Raw genomic sequence first — 21,355 nt, 5'->3', positions numbered from 1 at the left:
TCCTTATGTCGGGTGCGTGACCTCTACAACTCCATGAAGGAAAACTTGTGATATGGTGAAAGGTCTAGACCACCTCGATTTCAGCTTGCTTGGGAACAACCGGAGGTGTGAATTATACAATAACACTTGCTGTCCCACCTGAAAGTCACGCCTCAATAGATTCTTGTCATGCCATCGTTTGGTTCTTTCCTTGTAGATCTTGGCATTCTCATAGGCTGCAAGTCGGAATTCATCCATCTCATTCAGCTGCATTTGTCTCTGTGTTCCTACGGCCTGCAAATCAAAATTTAATAACTTCAAGGCCCAATATGCCTTATGTTCAAGTTCAACAGGTAAATGACATGGTTTTCCAAAGACCAACCTATATGGGGACATGCCGATGGGTGTTTTGTATGCAGTCCTATATGCCCACAATGCATCATCTAGCTTGACTGACCAGTCCTTCCTAGAAGAGTCTATCGTCTTCTCCAAACTTCTTTTTAGTTCCCTATTAGCTAATTCGACTTGGCCACTGGTTTGAGGGTGATATGGGGTTACTAATTTATGCGTGACACCATATTTTCGCATCAGCCGCTCAAATTGGGTGTTGTAGAAATGAGTTCCCTTATCACTAATTATGGCGCGAGGTGTGCCGAATCGAGTGAATAGCTTTTTGAGGAAGTGAACTACTCTCCTAGAGTCATTTGTGGGTAAAGCCATGGCTTCCACCCATTTGGACAAATTGTCAACAACAACTAGGATGTATTTATTTCCAAAAGAATTTCGAAAGGTCCCATGAAGTCAATACCCCACACATCAAAGATTTCATAGATTAATATATTGGTGAGAGGCATTTCATTCTGTCGATAGATATTACCTGTCCTCTGGCATTTGTCACATGCGGACACATACCTGTGAGCATCTTTGAACAAGGTGGGCCAATAGAAACCTAATTGTAACACCTTGGCTGCAGTGCGATTGGATCCGAAGTGGCCTCCCGCTTCCCGATCATGGCAATATTGGAGTACCAACTCCATCTCCTCATCGGGGACACACCTTCGAATGATCTAATCTGCACAAAGTTTATACAGAAAGGGGTCCTCCCACAAATAGTGTTTTACATCAGAGAAGAATTTATTCCTCTACTGATATGAAAGATTAGGAGGGAGAACGTTTCCAACAAGATAATTGGCAAAATCAGCATACCAAGAAGATGTATCTATCTGAATGGAATAGAGCTGCTCGTCCGAAAACTCATCTCGGAGGGTGCTAGTTATCTTCCCTTCCAAATCTGCATTCTTTAACCGGGAAAGATGATCAGCAGCTAGGTTCTCGGTACCCTTTTTGTCATGGATTTCAACATAAAACTCTTGCAACAACAAGATCCACCTGATCAGCCTTGGCTTTACATCCTTCTTTGCAAGTAGATGTCTGAGTGCCGAGTGATCTGAATACACAATAACCTTGGACAAAATCAAATATGAACGAAATTTATCAAAAGCGAAAATTACCGCTAGTAGTTCCTTTTCCGTCGTGGTATAATTCTGTTGAGCTCCATTCAAGGTCCTGCTAGCATAGTAAATCGACTGAAAATGTTTGTTCACTCTTTGTCCTAAAACAGCTCCAACTGCTGAATCACTCGCATCGTACATCAAATCAAAAGGAAGTATCCAATCCGGTGTTATTATGATCGGGGCATTAATCAGCTTGTCCTTCAGAATGTTGAACGCTTCTAGGCATTCCTTTGTGAAATCGAAGGGCACATCCTTCTGCAGCAAATTGGACAATGACTTAGCTATCTTGGAGAAATCCTTGATGAACCTTCTATAGAATCCTACATGTCCCAAGAAGATTCTCACAGACCGGACGGATGTTGGTGGTGCCAACTTCTCAATTGTCTCCACCTTGGCTTTGTCGACCTCAATCCCTTTCTGTGAAACCTTATGTCCAAGCACAATGCCTTCTTGCACCATGAAGTACATTTCTCCCAGTTCAGCACTAGATGGGTTTCCTTGCACCGCTTGAGTACCTTCTCCAAGTTATGTGGACATGCATCGAAGGAAGTGTTAGACAGTTTTGTATGCCCTTAGCTCCAATCAAATTTGATGCACTTTTGACATTTAGTGTAAATAAATAAAGTACATGTTTGATTCATGTTGTGTGGTATGTTTTTGTGTAAGACCCTAAAATTGGACACTTAATGAGACTCGTGTTAATTTTAAATGTTCACAGCCGTTGGAAAAGTCTGGGGAGATTTATCCTGCCAAGGCTGACACTGGTGTGCTACCAAATGTTGGGGTGGCCTGTCTCAGCCGCCAAGGTGAGACCCAAGGCACATACAGTGTGGGATTACTCGAATCCTTGAACCGGACTAGATTTACAGTATTGCCTTGGACCTTGGAGATAGATGGGCAAAACTAGAAAGTTACACCTGACCCCTAGACTCGATTATGATACTGCACTAGGTGTCGGATTGGGCTGTCTTTGATATGCCAATTAGTGAGATCCTTAGCGGGGGTCAAAACCTGGGTATGTTGGAACAGTATGAAAATTCATCTGAGTGGGTGATCATAGTGACAGGATCAGCCCCTTTGTTGGACAAAGGTAATGATCGGGGATGCACTCTCTTTGATGAAAACCAAACTGCTAGCAATTGATTTCAATTGTTGGAATTTTGTTTTCCAAAATTTATATATATGATATATAGATATGTACGGTTTCAAAATCTTTGCAGATGGTTTTAATTCCCGGGATCCATGTGAGTAGAGAGTGCAGCACTATTCCTTGTAGCCGAGAGAGAGATCATCTCTTGTCAGGCAGTGCTTGATCATTATGAGCTGAAAGGTTAAGTGTAAGGCCATTTAGGGTAATGCCCGATGGGCTAATCTTGCATCTGCCCACAATCCTTGGGTTTTTATAAGATGGCTTGGCCCAGGAACCACTTAGTGTAAGTGTTGGGCCCATAGGGTCCATGTGATGGGCTCAGGGGGTTCATTGGGCTTTCCAGTGAATTCGGCTAGGCCTTGTAACAAAGGCTGGGCCGAACCCATGTGGTTGATGTGTAAATCAATGCTTGGGTCCCACGTCATACAAAGAAGCCCAACTGGGCAGTAGTTTGGAAGTTTAATTGAGCACTGTTACTTATTGGGCCTAAAGCCCATTTCGAAGTGGGCTGATATGATCACCCACTTAAAGAGGGCGAATGTGAGATTAGGGTTAGCTGAAAGGATTAGGGTTTTAACCCTATCCACTCTTGGAGACCAAATTCAAATGTGATTTGAATCTGGTAACCTCCTGATAAGATCAGGAGTGGGTTAACCTAATCTGCAGATAGGATTGAGATTATCCCCTATCCAAATACTGATTTGGATTGGGATAACTCCTAATAGGATTTGGAGATTTCTTAATCACTAAGAAAGGAGGAAACCCTAATCAAGAATTACAAGAATTTGACCTAGGGTTTAGCAGACACGACACTCTGCAATCTGAGATGGGATCTCACTTTCCCTAAGCTGAAATCTGCATTCACGCCAATTTCAACCTTAGGGATCTCCTCCAGCCGCCGCCACCTTGCTGCATAGTTCGAACTTCATTGAAAGGAAGATCAAGAAATCTGTTCTTGATATCAGTCTTTTCTGAAAGACTGATTTGGTTCGGTGCTCAAGTCTTCAACGAATTCTTGCAAAGAGTTCGGTGCGTAGGACGCAAACTGTTGGTTCTGCTCCACCATCGCTGTGTCATCTTCAGTGGGAGCGGATCTTGGACCTCTCTTTGGGCATGAACACCGACATTGGGAGATTTTCATTCTCCGTATCAGGTATAACCCTTCCCTTGTTCTTTGGTTCAGATCTGGTCTGGTTGGTTTGAATTGATCCTTGAATAATTGATTCTAAAATCCGGGAATATGATTCCTAGTTGGAAGAAAGGTAGGAAATTTTTGAAATTCGCCCACTCATTCCGCAACCTTTCTGGCATCCATTCGATGGATCCTACCATTCTTTTAGGAAGAGCCAAAGACTGAAAAATCATCCATGAAGATCTCCATAAACTTCTCAACCATATCAGAAAATATAGTCATCATGCACCTCTGAAATGTTGTTGGAGCATTACATAACCCGAATGGCATCCTCCTGTAGGAAAAGGTATCGTAGGGACATGTGAAGGTGGTCTTCTCCTGATCTTCCAATGAAATCAGAATCTGATTATAGCCCGAGTACCCATCAAAGAAACAATAGAACTCATGTCCGGCTAGCCTCTCTAGCATTTGATCGATGAAGGGTAGAGGGAAATGATCCTTGCGTGTGGCTTCGTTTAATCTTTTGTAATCAATGCGCACTCGCCACTCGGTAATGGTCTTAGTAGGTATGAGTTCATTCTTTGCATTCGGTACTACAGTCATGCCTCCTTTCTTTGGCACCACTTGGACGGGGCTCACCCATGAGCTATCAGAGATTGGGTAGATGATACCTGCGTCTAATAGCTTGATAACTTCTGCCTTCACCACATCCTTCATTTTCGGGTTCAGGCGCCTTTGGGGCTGAGCTGTGGGCTTGCTTCCATCTTCCATTAGAATTTTATGGGTGCATAAGGACGGATTAATTCCCTTGATATCTGCAATCTTCCAAGCCAGAGCTGTCTTGTGTTCCCGTAGCACCCATAACAGTTTTTCCTTCTGCAAAGGGGACAAGGCTACTGATATGATCACTGGTAGGGCTGAAGGTGCTTCTAATAAAGCATACTCCAGATGCGGTGGGAGTTGCTTCAGCTCAAGGGTGGGCGACTCTTCGATTGAAGGCTTGCTTTTTGGCATCGAGGGTCTGTGCCAGCTCTCCAACATGAGGAACCCCTTCCCTTGAAACTGCGGATTGGCATTCAGGTACACTACCATGCTTTGAGTCTCTTCATTTTCTCCCATTATGGCTTCTCCATCTTGTATGCATAGCTCAAGGGGATTGGCCGACCTGTTAACCTAAAAATAGCCACCAACCGCATAATCAATGACATCTATCATATAACATGAATCATCACTAGAAGGTGCACGTTTCATAGCATCAGACATTTTAAAAATTACTTCCTCATCTTGAATCCTAAGACTGAGTTGCCCTTATTGGACATCAATCATTGCCTTTCCTATAGCTAGAAAGGGTCGCCCTAGGATAAGTGGGACATCAACATCCTCTTGCATGTCTAACACTATGAAATCCACGGGAAAAATGAATTGTCAACCTTTACAAGTACATCTTCTATGATTCCCCTAGGATGCGTGATGGACCTATCAGCTAATTGCAATGCAACTCTAGTGGGTTGGGGTTCACCCAACCTTAATTTCTTAAAAGCCGAATAGGGCATCAAATTTATACTAGCTCCTAAATCACACAATGCCTTGTTAATTTTCAAACTGCCTATAGTGCAAGGAATAGTGAAACTCCTTGGGTCTTTCAATTTCTGAGGCATCTTGTTGAGGAGGATTGCTGAGCATTCTTCATTCAATGCAACTATAGCCATGTCTCCCAGTTTCCGATTGTTCGCCAAGATTTCCTTCAGGAACTTTGCATAGTGCGGCATCTGGGCTAAGGCATCTGCAAAAGGAATGTTAATATGTAAACTCTTGAAAATTTCATGAAACTTACTGAATTCCTTTTCCAATTTGTGTCACTTAAGCCTATTGGGAAATGGTACTTGCGGCTGTTAGCTTGTCCCTTTCTTTGATTCAGACTGCTCTTCCTCCTTCTTTTCGGGTTCTAGGGTTGCACCCATCTTACCTTCTTCCTTTGCTTTCTTCTCCACCTCTTGCAACTCCTTACCACTCCTCAAGGTAATGGCTTGCACCTGTTCTCTTGGATTTGCTTCGGTATTGCTGGGTAAAGCACCTTGGACTCTAGAAGATATCATCTGTGCCAACTGCCCCACTTGAGTCTCCAAGTTCTTGATCGATGCTTCTTGGTTCTGAAATCTTGTTTCCGCACTTGATATGAACTTGGTCATCAGCTCCTCTAGATTAGATTTCTTTTCTAGCTGAGTGAAATTTTGAGGGAATGGTTTCACCGCATTTTGATTTGACCAAGACAGATTTGGGTGGTTCCTCCATCCGGGGTTAAATGCACGAGGGTACTGATTTTCTTGCTGCCTTTGAAGATTCCTACAAAATCTACTTGCTCGGGGGACTACATGAACTGATTTCCAACTTGACATTCGGTGCTGGTATGACCTCCCCCACACCATTCATAGGCTATGGTCTGAACATGCATGGTTGCCAACTGTATTTCATCTATCTTCTTGCTGAGGGCACCGATTTGTGCAGATAGTGCTGTAGGTGTCTACATTGTGAAGACCGGGCTGGCTCCTAACTTGGGCTCTCTCGGAATGCCACTGATAGTTGTTTGCAGCCATCTCCTCAATGAGTGCATGGGCAACTTTAGCTGTCTTGTTGTTAATCGATCCCCCAGCTGCAGTGTCCATAATAGTCTTATTTGCTTCGGTCAACCCATTATAAAATGTCTGAACTTGCAGCCATACAGGAAGTCCATGATGAGGGACCTTCCTCAGTAATTCCTTGTAACGCTCCCATGACTCATACTATGACTCCCCGTCCTGTTGAGAGAAGGTGGTGATATCATTCCTCATCTTTGCAGTCTTGGACAGAGATAAATACTTGGATAGGAAGCGGTTGGCCATTTTATCCCAAGTAGAGATCGATCCAGCTGGTAGAGAGTCCAACCAGGTCTTAGCCTTGTCCTTCAATTAGAACGGAAACAATCTGATCCTCACCGCATCATCACTAACTCCATTGTGCTTGAATGTGTCACAAATCTCCAAGAAGTTGGCGATGTGAGTGTTTGGATCTTCATTAGCTAAGCCGCAGAACTAAACAGTGTTCTGGATCATCTGAATGATTGTTGGTTTAATCTCAAAGTTGTTAACAGCTATTGCTGGTCTCACAATGCTCGAAACTGCCCCGGTGAGGGTTGGTTTGGCATAGTCCATCATGGTCCTTTGTTCGGCCATCTCTGTACCTTCAGCTTTCCCTTGCGTAAAAGCTCTAAAGTGGCCGCGGAGAGTTCGTTCAATCTCTGGATCATAGGTGATGCTCTCCTTTTCACTTCTGCGTGTCATAAACTGTACAAGTCAAAGTCATAAAGATACTAATACACACATATCATGAACATACTGTACAAAATCAAATTAACAACAGTAGATTGTTCCTAATATTGTTGTGATAAATCCTCGGCAACAGCGCCAAAAACTTGGTGGCTTTAGAAGACACTAGCAAATGCACTAGCCGATCAAGTAATATAATGATGAGTAGAGTATCGTTCCCACAGGGATTGATCCAACAACTACTAGTACTGAATCAGCCTTTTGTTATTTGACAATCTGAAAGGTTAAACAGAAATAAACTTAACTCCTAATTGGCAAACTACCCTAAGTATTTTCGGATTAAACCACCTTAAGTAATGAGAAGAAATGTTGCATGCAAATACTAGCAGAATCGGCTCAACAATTAAACCATTAAGCTATCCAACTGAAATTGAATTCATTCATGGGTTGGCTAATTCCTAGTTGTATGAGCAGCCTCTTTCGAGCACAACCCACTCTATCTATGTGCAACAATTCCTATATTTTTATCAAGAATTTAATCTCCATAGATGCATTAAGAACAAAGAATTCGAAGGAAACACATTCTTATTGAATGAATGCCAAACGAGTCATGCAGGTTATCTAAGAAACAAGAATAATTCGGCCAAGATTACTCTATTAATCGAAAACCCTAATTAAGAAATCCCAAGAATGAATCACAATCAATCGAACAACATTAAATGATTAATTACATATCTGAATTAACATCCACCATGGTTCAAATAATAGAAAGGAAGAAAGATTCAACAAAGAACACCCATTAAACCCTAATTGAATCTAGGTTACCGAATTCATAGAATCAAAGAAGAAGACAACCTAGGATTTCTGCATCAATCTTCGATCCCCTTTTCAATTTGCATTCAGCAGCATTTTCTTCCTTCTCTAGCACTTCTCCTCTGGAATTTGTCTTCAGGGGTTCGAACCCTAATTCCCTCTTTTTCTTTTCTTTTTATACTCTTCTTTTCGGCCTCCTTCTTCTCTAAAGTCAGCCGCCTTTTTGGAGCCTCCCTAAGGGCTGCGGTTGGGCTGTAGTTGGACGTTTTTGCTTGGTGGGCCGAAGTACTTCCCCCATATGGTTGAAGTCAATAACTTAAGTAAAAATGACGAGAAGAAGGGTTAACATGATGCAAAGCTCTCTCAAAAGATGAAAACATATACGCACACAATTAGAAAGTAGCTAATGATAACTCAAGAAAGTTGAATCTGCTCCAGAAAATAGGACAATTGGAACTTCGAAAGTGGCCCGGGCCATCAACATTGATGAGCTGAAAAATAAAATGAAAATGGGAGGACAAATGGACATTAAGCCTCTTCTCCAAATTTCTTGGAAAGTCTAAACCCCTCAAGGTCCTCACCAATAAGGCTCGTGACTGGAATTTGGAGAGCAAAACAAATATTCATTAAATTGGGGTAGTGCTGAAACTTGATATAAACACTCACAAAATGTTAATCTTAGTAAACCTTTCATACTTGACATTCCACTCACCTCGGAAGATCATGAGGATACCTTACGAGTTTTCTATGAAAATGTACATGACCTATGTGCATCGTACGGTTGGAGAGTTCACAAGTACTACCAGTGCAAAATCAACTTTAAAGAATTAAAACTTGAATGAAGGATGGATAGTGGTTAATGGGAAGAAAAATTCTAGCAGAAGAAGCATCCTTATTTCACGGGTGAGAACCCAAGACAGGCACAAGGAACTATGAAGAGCACCAATTGGGCCCAATTGAGAGCCCGGAGATAGGAACACATGAAGATCTATCAGGCTCGGTTCATTAACCCAGGACACAACGATTTTGCCACCTCAAGGGTGATTCAACACCAGGCCCAATAGACATCAAAAAATCATGTCCAAAATTGTCAAAATCCCCCTTGAGACAAAATAAAATGTACCTTTGTGCTCTTATTATTGATGGGAAAGTCTCTAAAGAGGTATTTAAATTCTCAATGATAAAATGGATAAAAATCTTTCTAGTTGGAAAATTCTCTTGCTAGCAAGCTAACTTTAGTTAATTCATCAACGCAATCCTTCAAAATTCCTAATAATGTCATAGATGTTAGGAATGAAGGCGTGCGCTCTGTACGAATTGGCGAGCTTTGCGGAGTCACTTGGCGGCCTAAGATGGTCGTGTTCCCTGCGTACAAACTCCATCTTGACCATCGGGGATTTGCAGCCCCAAGCGACCTCGAGTATAAAGAGGAGGTGACCCCAAGGATCTGGAACTCAAACTCTCTTGTTAGTATTTAAGATCTCCTACTCTCTTGTGGCCTCGTCTGGGTGTCCGCACCTCGGACCTCGCCCACCCTACATCTCTCACGACTAACTTGACCGTCAGAGTCCTCGCCTCAGGTTTTCACCCAAGGTCTCTAACGCTCTCCTCCTCGCAGGAATGACTTACAAGTCCTCGGACCTCAGACCTCAATCCTCGGACTTCCTCAAATATTCTGAGCATCGACAATTGGCACCGTCTATGGGAACGTCACTAAGACTTCCCTCAACTCAACTTAAAACTAAAAGAATCGACCAACTCCTAAGCCTCAGCTAACATGGTGAGGAACACCAGGAATTTCTAGAACCTGGTTACAACAGAACAACTCCAAGCAGTCATCGACCGGCTGGACCACCTCACCCAATGGGTTGATGAGGCGTACCCCCAGGCGAAAAGCCGTCCCTAGGGCGGTCACCCGCCGGGAGCTCAGGCCACCAAGGCAAGCACAAATCCACAGACCTGCTTGCCCTCGGCCCTGACAACTCCCACCGAGCCAATCCTTCTGAATCCGGTAGCAACCGACACTCTAGCCAACCACCAAGAACCTCAAGACCCCCCAGTCGAAGGGGGGAAGAATTAGCACAGTCTCGCAACGATGGCTGAGACTTTGAACAACATCATGCCACCAAAGAGAGAACCCTCGGGACGAAGGTGGGCAGTTTGACCATCACAGTCCCTTCTCGATGGTTGAGGGCTGGCGTCGCACCTCTCCCTCATGGTTCTCAAACCTCTGAGACCTAAACAATTGGCGGGCCAAAAGGAATAAACGTGGCCCCTCATTTGAGCACTTGAGGGTCCAGGCCGACCCCCATCGAGTATGCAAAGACCGGGATGGGGCATAGGATCCACTTGACCCACAGATCGAGGACCTGCAAGCCTAGCTCAGAGCCGTCAAGGATGAGCTTCACCAAGTCAAAGAGATCCAAGCTGAAGCCTCGGCCAGCCAGAACCATCCATCCAGAAGGATGGATGCATTCACCTCGGACATCATCTCCAGGCCTCTTCCCCCACACTTTAAAGATTGGAAATGTATGATGGGACGACCGACCCTGATGACCACTTGGAAGGTTTCAAGGCACCAATGCTCTTCTATGGGTACTCTGATGCCCTGACGTGCCGGACTTTCCAAGCGACCTTCAAGGGGGCAGCTCGGCGTTGGTTCTCTAGTCTCCCTCCTCGCTATGTTAGCTCGTGGGATCAATTTTCCAACCTTTTCCTCACCCACTTCATCAACAGTAAATGGTGCCAGAAGAGTGTCATCTCCCTGATGCCCGTTGAGCAGAAGTGCGGAGAGAGTCTACAGTCCTACAAGTACCACTACAACATCGGCCACGACACCGAGGACTACTATGAGTTAAAAAACAAGAGAGTCCCTCATCTACCATGCCCACCTTAAGCAGTATGTCGGGTGCGAGGCCGGGGTCTCGTCCTCGCAGCCACAGCAGCAACTCGCTGGTGTCATCGACGTCATAGTGGGGGGCATAGCCTCGGCTGGGGCCTAGACCTTAGCCTGAAAGGCCTATGCCAGGAAATTCGACATCCATGGGTCGACCCCCAAGAAACCGAAGTAGAAAGAAGCCCTTACCTTCAAAGACGAGGACTTAAAGGGGGTCACAGTCCCCCACGATGGCAATCTCGTGATCTCGGTCGTCGTAGCAAACTTCATGGTGAAGAGGATCCTGGTGGATAGTGGGTCTTCGGCTGACATCCTCTTCCATGAAGCTTTTGAGAAGATGAAGCTAGTGCCCAAGAGCCTTCATCCAGCCGATGTTCCACTCATCGACTTCTCTGGCAAATTGGTCAGGCCGGAAGGAAGAATCACCCTACCTGTCACAATAGGGACAAAATTTCAGTAGGTGACGAGGATGAATGAGTTCCTGGTGTTATGTGGCAGCACTAAAAGGCAAGAACAAAAACACCCTGCCCTAGACAAGGCTGAGCCCAAGAAAACAGTCTGCATCGGGTCCAATCTTCCGTAGGAAAGCCTATTTGAACTAGCAAGTTTCCTTAGAACCAATGCTGATGTCTTTTCTTGGTCTGTCACTGATATAGTCAGAATTGACCCTTTGGTCATTACTGACAGGCTAAGTGTGGACCTGAGCTCTAAGCTAGCTTAGCAGAGAAAGAGGAACTTTGCACTAGAGCATTGGAAGGCCAATGGAGAGGAAGTTGGCAAGCTACTCAATGCAAGCTACATTCGAAAGATACATTACCCTAACCGGTTGTCAAACGTGGTTATGATAAAGAAAGTTAATGGTAAGTGGCAGATCTGTATTGACTTCACAAACCTCAACCAAGCCTGCCCCAAAGACAGTTTTCCTTTGCCAAGGATAGATCACCTAGTTGACACCACTGTAGGGTACGGGCTACTTAGCTTCATGGATGCCTTCTCCAGATACAACCAGATCAAGATGCACCCTAAGGATGAGGAGAAGACCTCGTCCATCACCGAGCACGACACTTATTGCTATAGAGTCATGCCCTTCGACCTCAAGAATGCTAGGGCCACCTACAAGTGCGCCTCCATAACGTTGGCCCCCTGAAGGACAACCCCCAGGGCAATTCTATAAAAGTTAGTCAAGTCGGCCAACATCTACCCTTCATCCTGAGCACCTCGGCAGCATCGGGCCACCTTGACTCTTCACCCCAAGCACCTCGACGGCACTAGGCCACCTCAGCCCTTCGCCCCAAGCACCTTGGCGGCATCAGGCCACCTCGGCCCTTTGCCGCGATAAGTCAAACATAATGCAACCACGATCACCTCGGCCTCGCCTAATCGATCCTCGAAGGATCAAAGCTAGAAGAGCTAATGGTAGCCCCCTGTGATGAGGAGAGGGGCCCATACCAGCTCGGCCTCGGCTAGCGCCCTTTAACTTCTTAAAACGAGAAACTAAGTAACGAGCCACATAGGGTAGTAACTTTTGCTACTTGTGACCTCTCGAAAGGGGGGGGGGTCATAGACCCATCATTAAAAGAAAAAGAGATACGCAAAGTTACAAGATATGCAAAAAGTATTTCATTAAATATTCAATGTTCTACAATAACAAAAAGTCTCGACCTTTGATGGGGAGGTCGAGCCCTCTTTACAAAAAGATGTACAAACAAAAAGGAGAAAGCACATCAAGAGATTGGGCCGCCTATGCACCACCCTCGGCTGGAGGGGCAACAGAGCCCTTGACAGTAGCAGTATCAGTAGGGACCTCGGAAGCAACCTCGAAGGGAAGGGAATCAAGGAGCACTCTTAGCTTGTCCACTTGGAAGTCTTGCAGTAGCTTCACTAGTGCCTTCTTGGTGTCCTCAATGCCTTCTAGGTAGGCCTTGGCAGCATAGTTGGCCAAAAACTTCTGGTACTTCGGCGTCTTCCTCAAAGCAAGGATGACATTCCGATAGTTGGCTCCGACCTCCATTGCCCGCAACATTGCCTCTGTCGCCTGAGCCTCATCCTCCAGCCCTTTTGTGGGCCTCCAGCACGACCTCGTTAAGGCGAGCTCGCTCTAGGTCTGTCTTCTTCAAGTAAAGAAGATGAAAAGCAAGAAGAAAAGCAAGTTAAGAGTTAACCGAAGCTTACCTCGGCCAGGAAGTCAAGCCCCTGATCCCAAACGATAAGGGGGCTAGTTTGCACCATACCGAGACGATCCCCCTAGGGGATCATCCCCTTCACCAGAGCCCAGCTGACCCCCTTGGCATGGATGGAGTTGCCCTCACAAACGTTGCACTTGGGCCAGAAATCCCGTGCAAGGCACTTCCCCTCCTTAGCCAGCTCTGACGTAGAATGGGGGTAGATGAAGGTCCGGTTGTAGGCTCCTTAGTCGAAGGCCTCCTCAGAGCGATGAGAGTGTCCTTCCTTCGACCGCCGCCCTTGACAAGGTGGTCCCTGTGCACCAGTTTCATCATTAGGGTCGCATTCGGTGCCTCAGACAGCCTCTTCCTACCGGTTTCCTTCGGCTGACCTCCATCCGCCGGCCTCTTCCTCTTGGCAAGAACAAAACTTCTCTCCATGCGCGCAAGTGCCCCATCAGTCAGCCTCCTCGACATCTCTCCATGCGTGAGCCTCCTCGACGTTTGTCCTTCTGATGGCCCCTCGGTCAGGGTCTTCTTCCTTGCCATAGTGCTCTTCAGCAACATTCGCTTTGCGTCCAATGGCATCTCTGTAAGAAGAAGCAAAGAGTTAGTACCTCCAAGTAAAGTGAAAGCCAACGTGTGAAAGTGCCAAAAATAGGACTTCTCCTATTGAGGGGAGCAGATTTGAGCCCCGCAAAAACCAAAAGAAGCTCGACCTCCACTAGGGGCATGGCCTAGAGCATCCCCAACATGAGAAGATGGTTACTGCGGCGGCTTCATCATCCCAAAGAACAATCTAAGGCTTCTCGGTAGACAGGTAGATCTCCCCCCAACTAAACTTAAAAGACCAATCATCGAAATAGGAGACAAAGAAAAACTTGCTCTTCTAGTTGTGGACAGACGAAGGGTTGTCTATAGGTTGACCTCTCCGAGGATGGAAATAATACATGTCATCCTCAGTAGTACGTTCTCTCGACACAAAAAGGGCTGGGAACATCTTCGGCGTTAGGTCTAAGTCCCGAAGCCAAGCCACCACCAGCATGGCAATAATGGTCCTAAGGGCATTTGAGGCTAATTGGCTAAGGGTGATCCCATACCACTTCAATAGCTCCAAGATCAATGGATGAAGGGGGATTCTGAGGCCAAACTCCAGGAAGTGATGGTAGACACATATCTTCCCCTCCTCCGGCATCCACGACCGATCACTAGTGTCGGGGACCCTTGGTCTATAGGACCAAGGGATGTAGTTCCTCTTAGCTAGGGATCTCACCTAGTCTAAGTCTAAGATGTTGTCATGCTCTGAGCATGGCGGACGCTATATGTGCACCCCTTAGGTGGCGAACTCGACCACCGTCCTTGGACTGAGCTTAGGACCCAGTTCCCCCTCTACCACCGGGGGGGACCCTCGGCCTCCCTAGGCATCACAGATCCGGCACTCTCACAGGGAGAGTCCTCACCCCTTTCACCCCTTCGACTGCACTCGGCGTCACCGGGGCAAACCCTCTCCCTCAGCACCTCGACCTCTCGACACAGGGCTAGGATCTTGACAATTGATATGTCTCAACCGGAGCTGACGGGTGAAGGGGTTCGGAATGAGTCTGCCCTCGAGAGATCCAGGACTTCATAGCATACTAGGCTAGAATTGGAGTAAGACATGGCGAGAGGTAAAGACGGGGGCTCTAGGAAACAAGGGTCTTGGAAGCAAAAGCAATCAGGAGCGAATGAGGAGGAAATGTGTGACTAAGACCCCTATTTATAAAAGAATGGATGACCCAGATCAACACCCAATCCAACGGCTATGCCGTGACCACCTCCTCTATGGCCCCGTCTGCATGCCGACATGCATCACTTGCCTCAGGAAAAAGAAACGACGCCAAGCAAACCGGCTGGCCTTCTCACCATAACTCACTGGTTTGATCAATCAGGCCAGCCCGGCAAACGCGTGACCCAGTTTGCCTAGACCCCGTCTCCTCCTTGACTCACGGGATGACAAGGATGATCTCCACTCACATGCGTACCCCACCCCCGCGGTTTTGTGTAGCTCCTCCCAATAATTATCAAAAAAGAAACTAATGAGCAAGATTAATCGGGTGCAATCGGTTTTGACCCTTATTCCAATTAATAATTGGTTTTTCTTTTGGATCTACTTTGTAGTACTGATTAATAATCGGTTCGGGACTAGTCCACTCAGTCCAGGACCATACGTGAACCATTGACAGCTCTATCCATAAATCATCAAAGGCATATTCACACTATACAAAGTCGTAGAGATTTCACATCAAAATAAGCTAGCTTAGATCAAAAGATATAGTAGAAATAGGGCATACTGAATATTATGAATCAGATTGGTGGGGTTAAAGTAAGGTGGATGGGCTAGCCCCGTTGAAGCAAAAAAAAATTAAAAAAAACAAAACTCCGACTATAGCGATGTCCAACCCTACTAATCTACTGTCTTTTACCATGCTTCATAATTTAATGCAACAGCAGAATTCACTCCGTACTAAGTTGATGAACATACCCGCCATGTAAGTATGGTAAAGGTTCTGAACTAGGTGTCTCAACCACTGTATTTTGAAACATCCTGCATAAACAAAAGCATCGTATATAATACTCTGAAAAAATCAAATTATCAGTGCTCGGAGGTTCCTTAAGCTCAGTTTTAAAAGAGTACAAATATAAGTATGTACAATACAAATATATGACTGGTTTTCGTAACAATCACCACTAAAAATCTAAAATATAACAGGTTTCCATAAAACCAGTTCCATGAGAGTGCACTACTGAGCATTTAATACCCAGTTTTCATATGTTTTGACTTTGAATATGAATTGAGACTCAAAATAATCGAATCGGACTCATATGTTTTGAATATCATTTCGGTATCCTATTTATACTAATCGAATTTGGATATGGCCTTATTTCAATCCATAAATATCAGAATTCAACTAATTATTTAATTCTTACGTGTATATATAATATAAAATATTTATACATTTTATATAACTATACATATAATAATTAAATTATATAAACAATTTATGCATTTATATACTTTGAATATTTAATCGAATTCAAATTTGTACATAAATTTTCAATATCTATTGGATATTAAATCGAACCTGGATATCGAATTTTCTAATTGGATTCAAATTCAATCTGTTTACCCCCTATACTTAACCATTGTCTTATAGGGGTTAATGTGAAAATTTGTTTAACAAATAGAAGAAATGGTCCTGACACCTTGACACGCCAAGAAAGGTCAGACTGGCCAAAGTTATGATTTTGCAGTTTTGACTATTATGGTAATTCTTAGGGTTAGATGAACTCCACATTATAGGGGTTGATGTGCATATCTGTTTAACAGATTATAGAATTGCTCTTAACACATACATGCCAATAAAGGTTGGACTGCTCAAAATTGTGATTATGCAATTTTGATTGTTAAGGATTGTTGTAATGGTGGCTCTAGCTTTCAAATGGGCACCATCTTTTCTAAATGGATGCTGTAACATGTTTTATAGATGGTAGAATTAGTTTCAAGACCTAGAACTACCGTTAAGGATTGTTATGGTAGTTCTGGTAACCAGTTGGGCAATGTATTTTGTGGGTGGATGTGGTTAGCCATTTAATGAATGAAAAAATTAGTCTTAAGACCTCGAAATGTTAGGTGGGCTTGGGCCAGCCAAAACTATGACTTAATAATTTTGATTATTAAGGACTGTTATATTGGTTTTGACAACTAGTTAGACATTATATTTCATGGGTGGATGAGACAACTCATTTAACAGAAGATGGAATTAACCTCGAGACCTAGACACACTAGGAAGATCCAAGACCTAGACACACTAAGAAGGTCCAAGCTGGTTAAAATTGTAATTTCTCAATTTTAGTCACTAAGGACCATAATGTTAATTTCACAGGATAAATGGGTACTAAAACTTGAGGATGGTGGAATTGGTATCAACACATGGATATGCCAAACATGGCCTGATCAAACAAAATTGCATTTTTGTAATTTTGACCATTAAATATTGTTATGGTGCTTCTAGAGATCGAATGGACATCATTTGCTACGAGTCTATGTGGAAACTCATTTAATAAATTATTGGATTTGTTGTGACATAGGGGATGTTAGGCAAGGTTAGGCCACCCAAAATTGTAATTTTACAATTTTAACTGTTAAAGGCTATTATCGTATTTCTAGCCACTAGTTCGATATTACATATTACGGTTACAGGTGTTAATTTGTTTAACGAATGATATAACTAATCCCAAGACATAAATAAGCTAGACAGGGTAGGGCTGACCAAAATTGCAATTTCACCATTAAGGATCACCATGGCGGTTCCGATGGGGCAGATAGACTTGTTTTAGCGATGAATGTGGAAAGTTGTTTAGTAGATGGCAAAATTGGTCTCGATACCAGTACATAATTAGAAGGCCAGACCAACAAAAGTGCAATTTTGGAATTTCAATTAGTTATGGTTTTAGCAATGCAATGCTCATCATATTTTAAAGTTAAATGTGAAAACTCATTTTCCAAATGGCCAAATTGGTATGAAGATCTTGATATGCCAATAAAGGCTAAATTGATCAAATGGTGGAATTGGTTTTGACATCATCATGGCACTTTCAGGAGCAAAGTGGGTAACATCCTTTAGGAATGGATGTGGAAACATATTTAATAGATGGTGGAATTGGTTTTGACACCTAGACATGTAGGCAAGGTCGAGCCAACTAATAGTGCAATTTTGTAATTTTGACTATTAATAACCGTTGTGGTGATTCCAATAGTTGGATGAGCAAAATTTTTTAGGAAAAATTCCTTATCAGTATCCTGTACTTTAGGGGTTGTCTCAAGTCAGTCCCCGGATTTTATAATGTATCTCTACAGTACCTAAACTTTTAAAAACTCTATACTAGGTCCCTACCATTAACAATCTATCAATTACTTTTGAAAATGTCAAAAATGCCCTTCTAAAGAGGACACTATTCCACTATCCTCTATACAAGCATACACATCCACCTACAAAAGATGGTGTCCATCCAACCATCATAGTCCCCATAACAATGTCGAAACCATGAAATCCTAGCTTTGGTTAGTCCAACCATATCTAGTGTGTCTAGGTAGTAAGACAAATTCTTCCATTCTTTAAATGGATTTCAATTTCCACCCACAAAAGATGGTGCCCGTTCGAATGTTGGAACCCCTATAGTTGTCCTTAATAGTTAAAACTATGAAATTACAATTTTGTCCAACCCAATCCTGTCTTGTATCTAGCTCTCGAGACCAATTTCACCATCCACTATACCAACCATAAAAGATGGTTTTCATCCAACCACATAGACCCCATAACAGTCCTTAAGGGCCGAAATTATGAAATCACAATTTCTGTTGACCTAGCCATATCTAGTGTGTTTAGGTGGAAAAATCAATTCTATCATCCTTTGAACGAGCTTGAGTTTCTACCCACAAAAGAAATTGGAACCTCCACAATAGTCCTTAATTGTTGAAACTCTGGACGAGTTTGACTAGTCCAGTCTTGTCTCGTGTATTTGAGTGCCAAGACCAATTATGTGATTCGTTATACGAGTTTCCACATTCTCCTCTGAGAGATGGTGTCCATACAACATTCAAAATCTCCAGAAAAGTCCTTAATGGTTGGAGCTACGAAATCATAGTTTTTGTTAACTTAGCTTTGTCTACCATGTTTACTACTGAGAGCATTTCCACCATCCATTATACAAGTTTCTATAACTAGTGGTAAAGTATCAAGACCAAATCTGCCGTCGATATATGGGCTTTTACATCCTACTATAAAAGGTGGTGCCCATCTTGCTGCCAATCCTTATAAGTTAAAACTACCAAATCATAATTTTTCTAATACTACCTTGTTTGGTGTGTCTAGGTTCTTCTAGAACCAATTCCTCCATCCATTAATACGGGTTTCCACATCCACCCACAAAAGTTGGTGCCCATATGACTGTTAGAACCTCCATAGTGTTCCTTGATGGTTGAAACTTCAAAGTTCCAATTTTAACTAACCAAGCTCTGTCTTGCATGTCTAGGGGCCAATAGCAATTCTGCCATCTACTATGTGGGTTTTCACATCCATTCATAAAATATGTTGTCTGTCAATTTGTCAGCACTCCATAACAGTCCTACGTAATCAAAATTGCAAAATCATAACTTTGGCAAATCAACTTTATTTGGAGTGTCCAACTACCAAAACTGATTCTGGTATCTATTATATGGGTTTCCACATCCACCCATAAAACACAATGGCCTTCTGGTCATTGAAACCCCTATAATTATCCTTAATGTTCAAAATTTGAAATCATAGTTTTGGTTGACTTGACCCTATCTAGCATGTTTAGGTGCCTAAACCAATTCTATTATCTATATACAAGTTCCACATCTATTCCTAAGAGACTATGTTAGGGATGATCATCGAAAATTGAAAAGCCAAACCGAATGGGCAAAACCAAATTAAAAACTATAATTAACCAACCCATTTGATTTCAGATTATTTTTTCAAGTCTATTGTTCATTTGCTTAAATACTACAGTTATTTTTTGTACAGGGAAATTGGAATTCACATAAAAAATAGAGAGGGGTGTTTAATACCCTTTTTCTCTCTCCCTCCCAATTTATCTAGAAGGCTCTTGCAGTGGCATAGAGTCACTAAAAATCAAGTTACTTTGAATTCCAATACTAGGAATCCCAACATTCCATTTTCTCCTCAATGATGGGTGGTGGCTCCTACAGTTCAACCATGAGATGAGCCACCTTTCGGTGCTCAACCAAGTGTTAGGACTAATTATGCTATCCATTATAGAAGTTTCCACATCCACCCATATTAGTACCAATTCTACCATTTGGTTAAAGGGTTTTCTCATTCACAAATAAAATTTGATGCCCATTCGACTAGTGAAACCACCATATTAGATCTTAATGGCTGAAACTATGAAATCTTAGTTTTGGATATCCTGATCCAACTTGACATGTCTAAGTGCATGTAGTACAGTGTTATACGCTCCCGGATAATAAGGTGAACTTATATACCTACTTTCAATGAGTTCAAATCAACACATGATCTCAACAAGTTAACTAGAGTAACTGAATCGAACCTTATTCCTAATCTCTCTCTCTCTCTCTCTCGGTTTACTTGAGATGATTTGGAGTCTTCACTCATCATTTGAAAAAAATGAAGGTGATGAAAACACTAATAATTGTTTTTTCAAATATTTTGGTTTGATAGTGACTCCAAACCCAAGGCACTGTCTGAACTAGATTGGGTATGACTCGTATAGGAGAGGGAAGGGGTTAGGCACCCATTCCTAAGTCTAATAGGTAAGGCCCACATAGGTGATCCAAAGAAGCATGACAATAAATGCATCTCTTAATCAATCAAGAAGCTAATGGAAAGAGAGCAAAGTAGGAACAATTCAGTACAAGAACCTTTTTATTATTTTTTTATTTACTTCTTTGTATTCCTTTTTATTCATTCTCATTTTTTGTATATCTATTCTCTTATTTTTTACTATTTCTTTTATTTCTTTATCTACTTATTTATGTATCCTATCATATTATTATATCCTTCACCTGAACAGTTTTTCCAAACCTTGAATCTTCAACGGTAAGCACCCTAATTTGCCCACGAGGGGGGCCGTCATTGGAGTTTCTATTCTCCCTTTTTAGGTTCACTCTAGAATATGTTTTGGTCCAAAGAGTTTAACCAAGGCCACCTCCTGATAAGATCAGAAAAACAAGAGATCCCTAATTCCCTCTAAGCAGGTCCCCCCAAACAAAGACAAACACTAAGTTCTCAAGATGGGTATTCCCATCTGTGGTTCTGAATCCATATCAAGCGAAAACCAAGCTAGACAAAAGTAAAAAAGTGAATGTGCAACTATAACAACAATGAATGCACTCACCTACACTAATATTTCACTAACTTGATAGAATTTTCTCATGACACATGGCTGCTAGCTCAAACGTAGGGATGAGCAAATGGGTAGGTTTCATCTAGAATTGAATGGAATTGTTCTCGAACCAGAACTGAACCAACCCCATCCAATCTGTTATAAGGTATGGTGTAGTTCCAAATTCTTGGAATCGACCTCCACCCAAGCTGAATCCAAGGTCTAGGGGTTTATCCTACCCGAACAGACCCGATGAATTGACGTTTTGGTGGAACTTACCTTGTAACTGATCTTGCCTTAAAATAAAATCCAAAACATTTTCAGGGATGTAAAGATTTGAACCCAAGTACTCATAGTTACAAAGGCCCTAGATCTCACTTGACCATTGAGTTACCTAAACTATTTGATCATTTATTTAATCATTACAAGGCCAAACATTTCCTTTTGTGTTGGACTATTGAGATAGTTTATGCAAAAC

The 21,355-nt window shown here is 42.8% G+C and overlaps 1 protein-coding gene and 1 non-coding gene across 9 annotated transcripts in view; one reads left to right on the top strand and one right to left on the bottom strand.

The window, feature by feature from the left end:
* The window catches only part of LOC148844151 (UPF0481 protein At3g47200-like), a 44,929-nt gene that overhangs the window by 18,896 nt on the left and 4,678 nt on the right, over window positions 1–21,355 (bottom strand). For 7 of the 8 annotated variants that reach the window (XM_088959983.1, XM_088959976.1, XM_088959978.1 and 4 more), the window contains exon 2: window positions 15,470–15,532. Coding sequence is in view for 3 of the 8 variants with exons in the window: in XM_088959977.1 (XP_088816103.1) it covers window positions 15,470–15,531 (62 nt within the window). In the remaining 5 variants the exon portion in view is untranslated. Of the gene's footprint in view, window positions 1–12,392; window positions 13,539–15,469; window positions 15,533–21,355 lie in introns of those variants that run through there. The other variant, XR_016103835.1, reaches the window with a different exon arrangement.
* On the top strand, window positions 6,500–6,606 carry LOC148844152 (small nucleolar RNA R71). The gene has a single exon (XR_016103943.1). It is a non-coding gene; the product is annotated as a small nucleolar RNA R71 (small nucleolar RNA).

Source organism: Nelumbo lutea, chromosome 8, assembly GCF_056320005.1.
Source record: "Nelumbo lutea isolate HS-2025 chromosome 8, American lotus-T2T, whole genome shotgun sequence".
In the NCBI taxonomy this organism is placed as follows: Eukaryota; Viridiplantae; Streptophyta; class Magnoliopsida; order Proteales; family Nelumbonaceae; genus Nelumbo; species Nelumbo lutea.
Note: the sequence above shows the minus strand (reverse complement) of the source record. Positions and strands in the feature narration are given on the sequence as shown.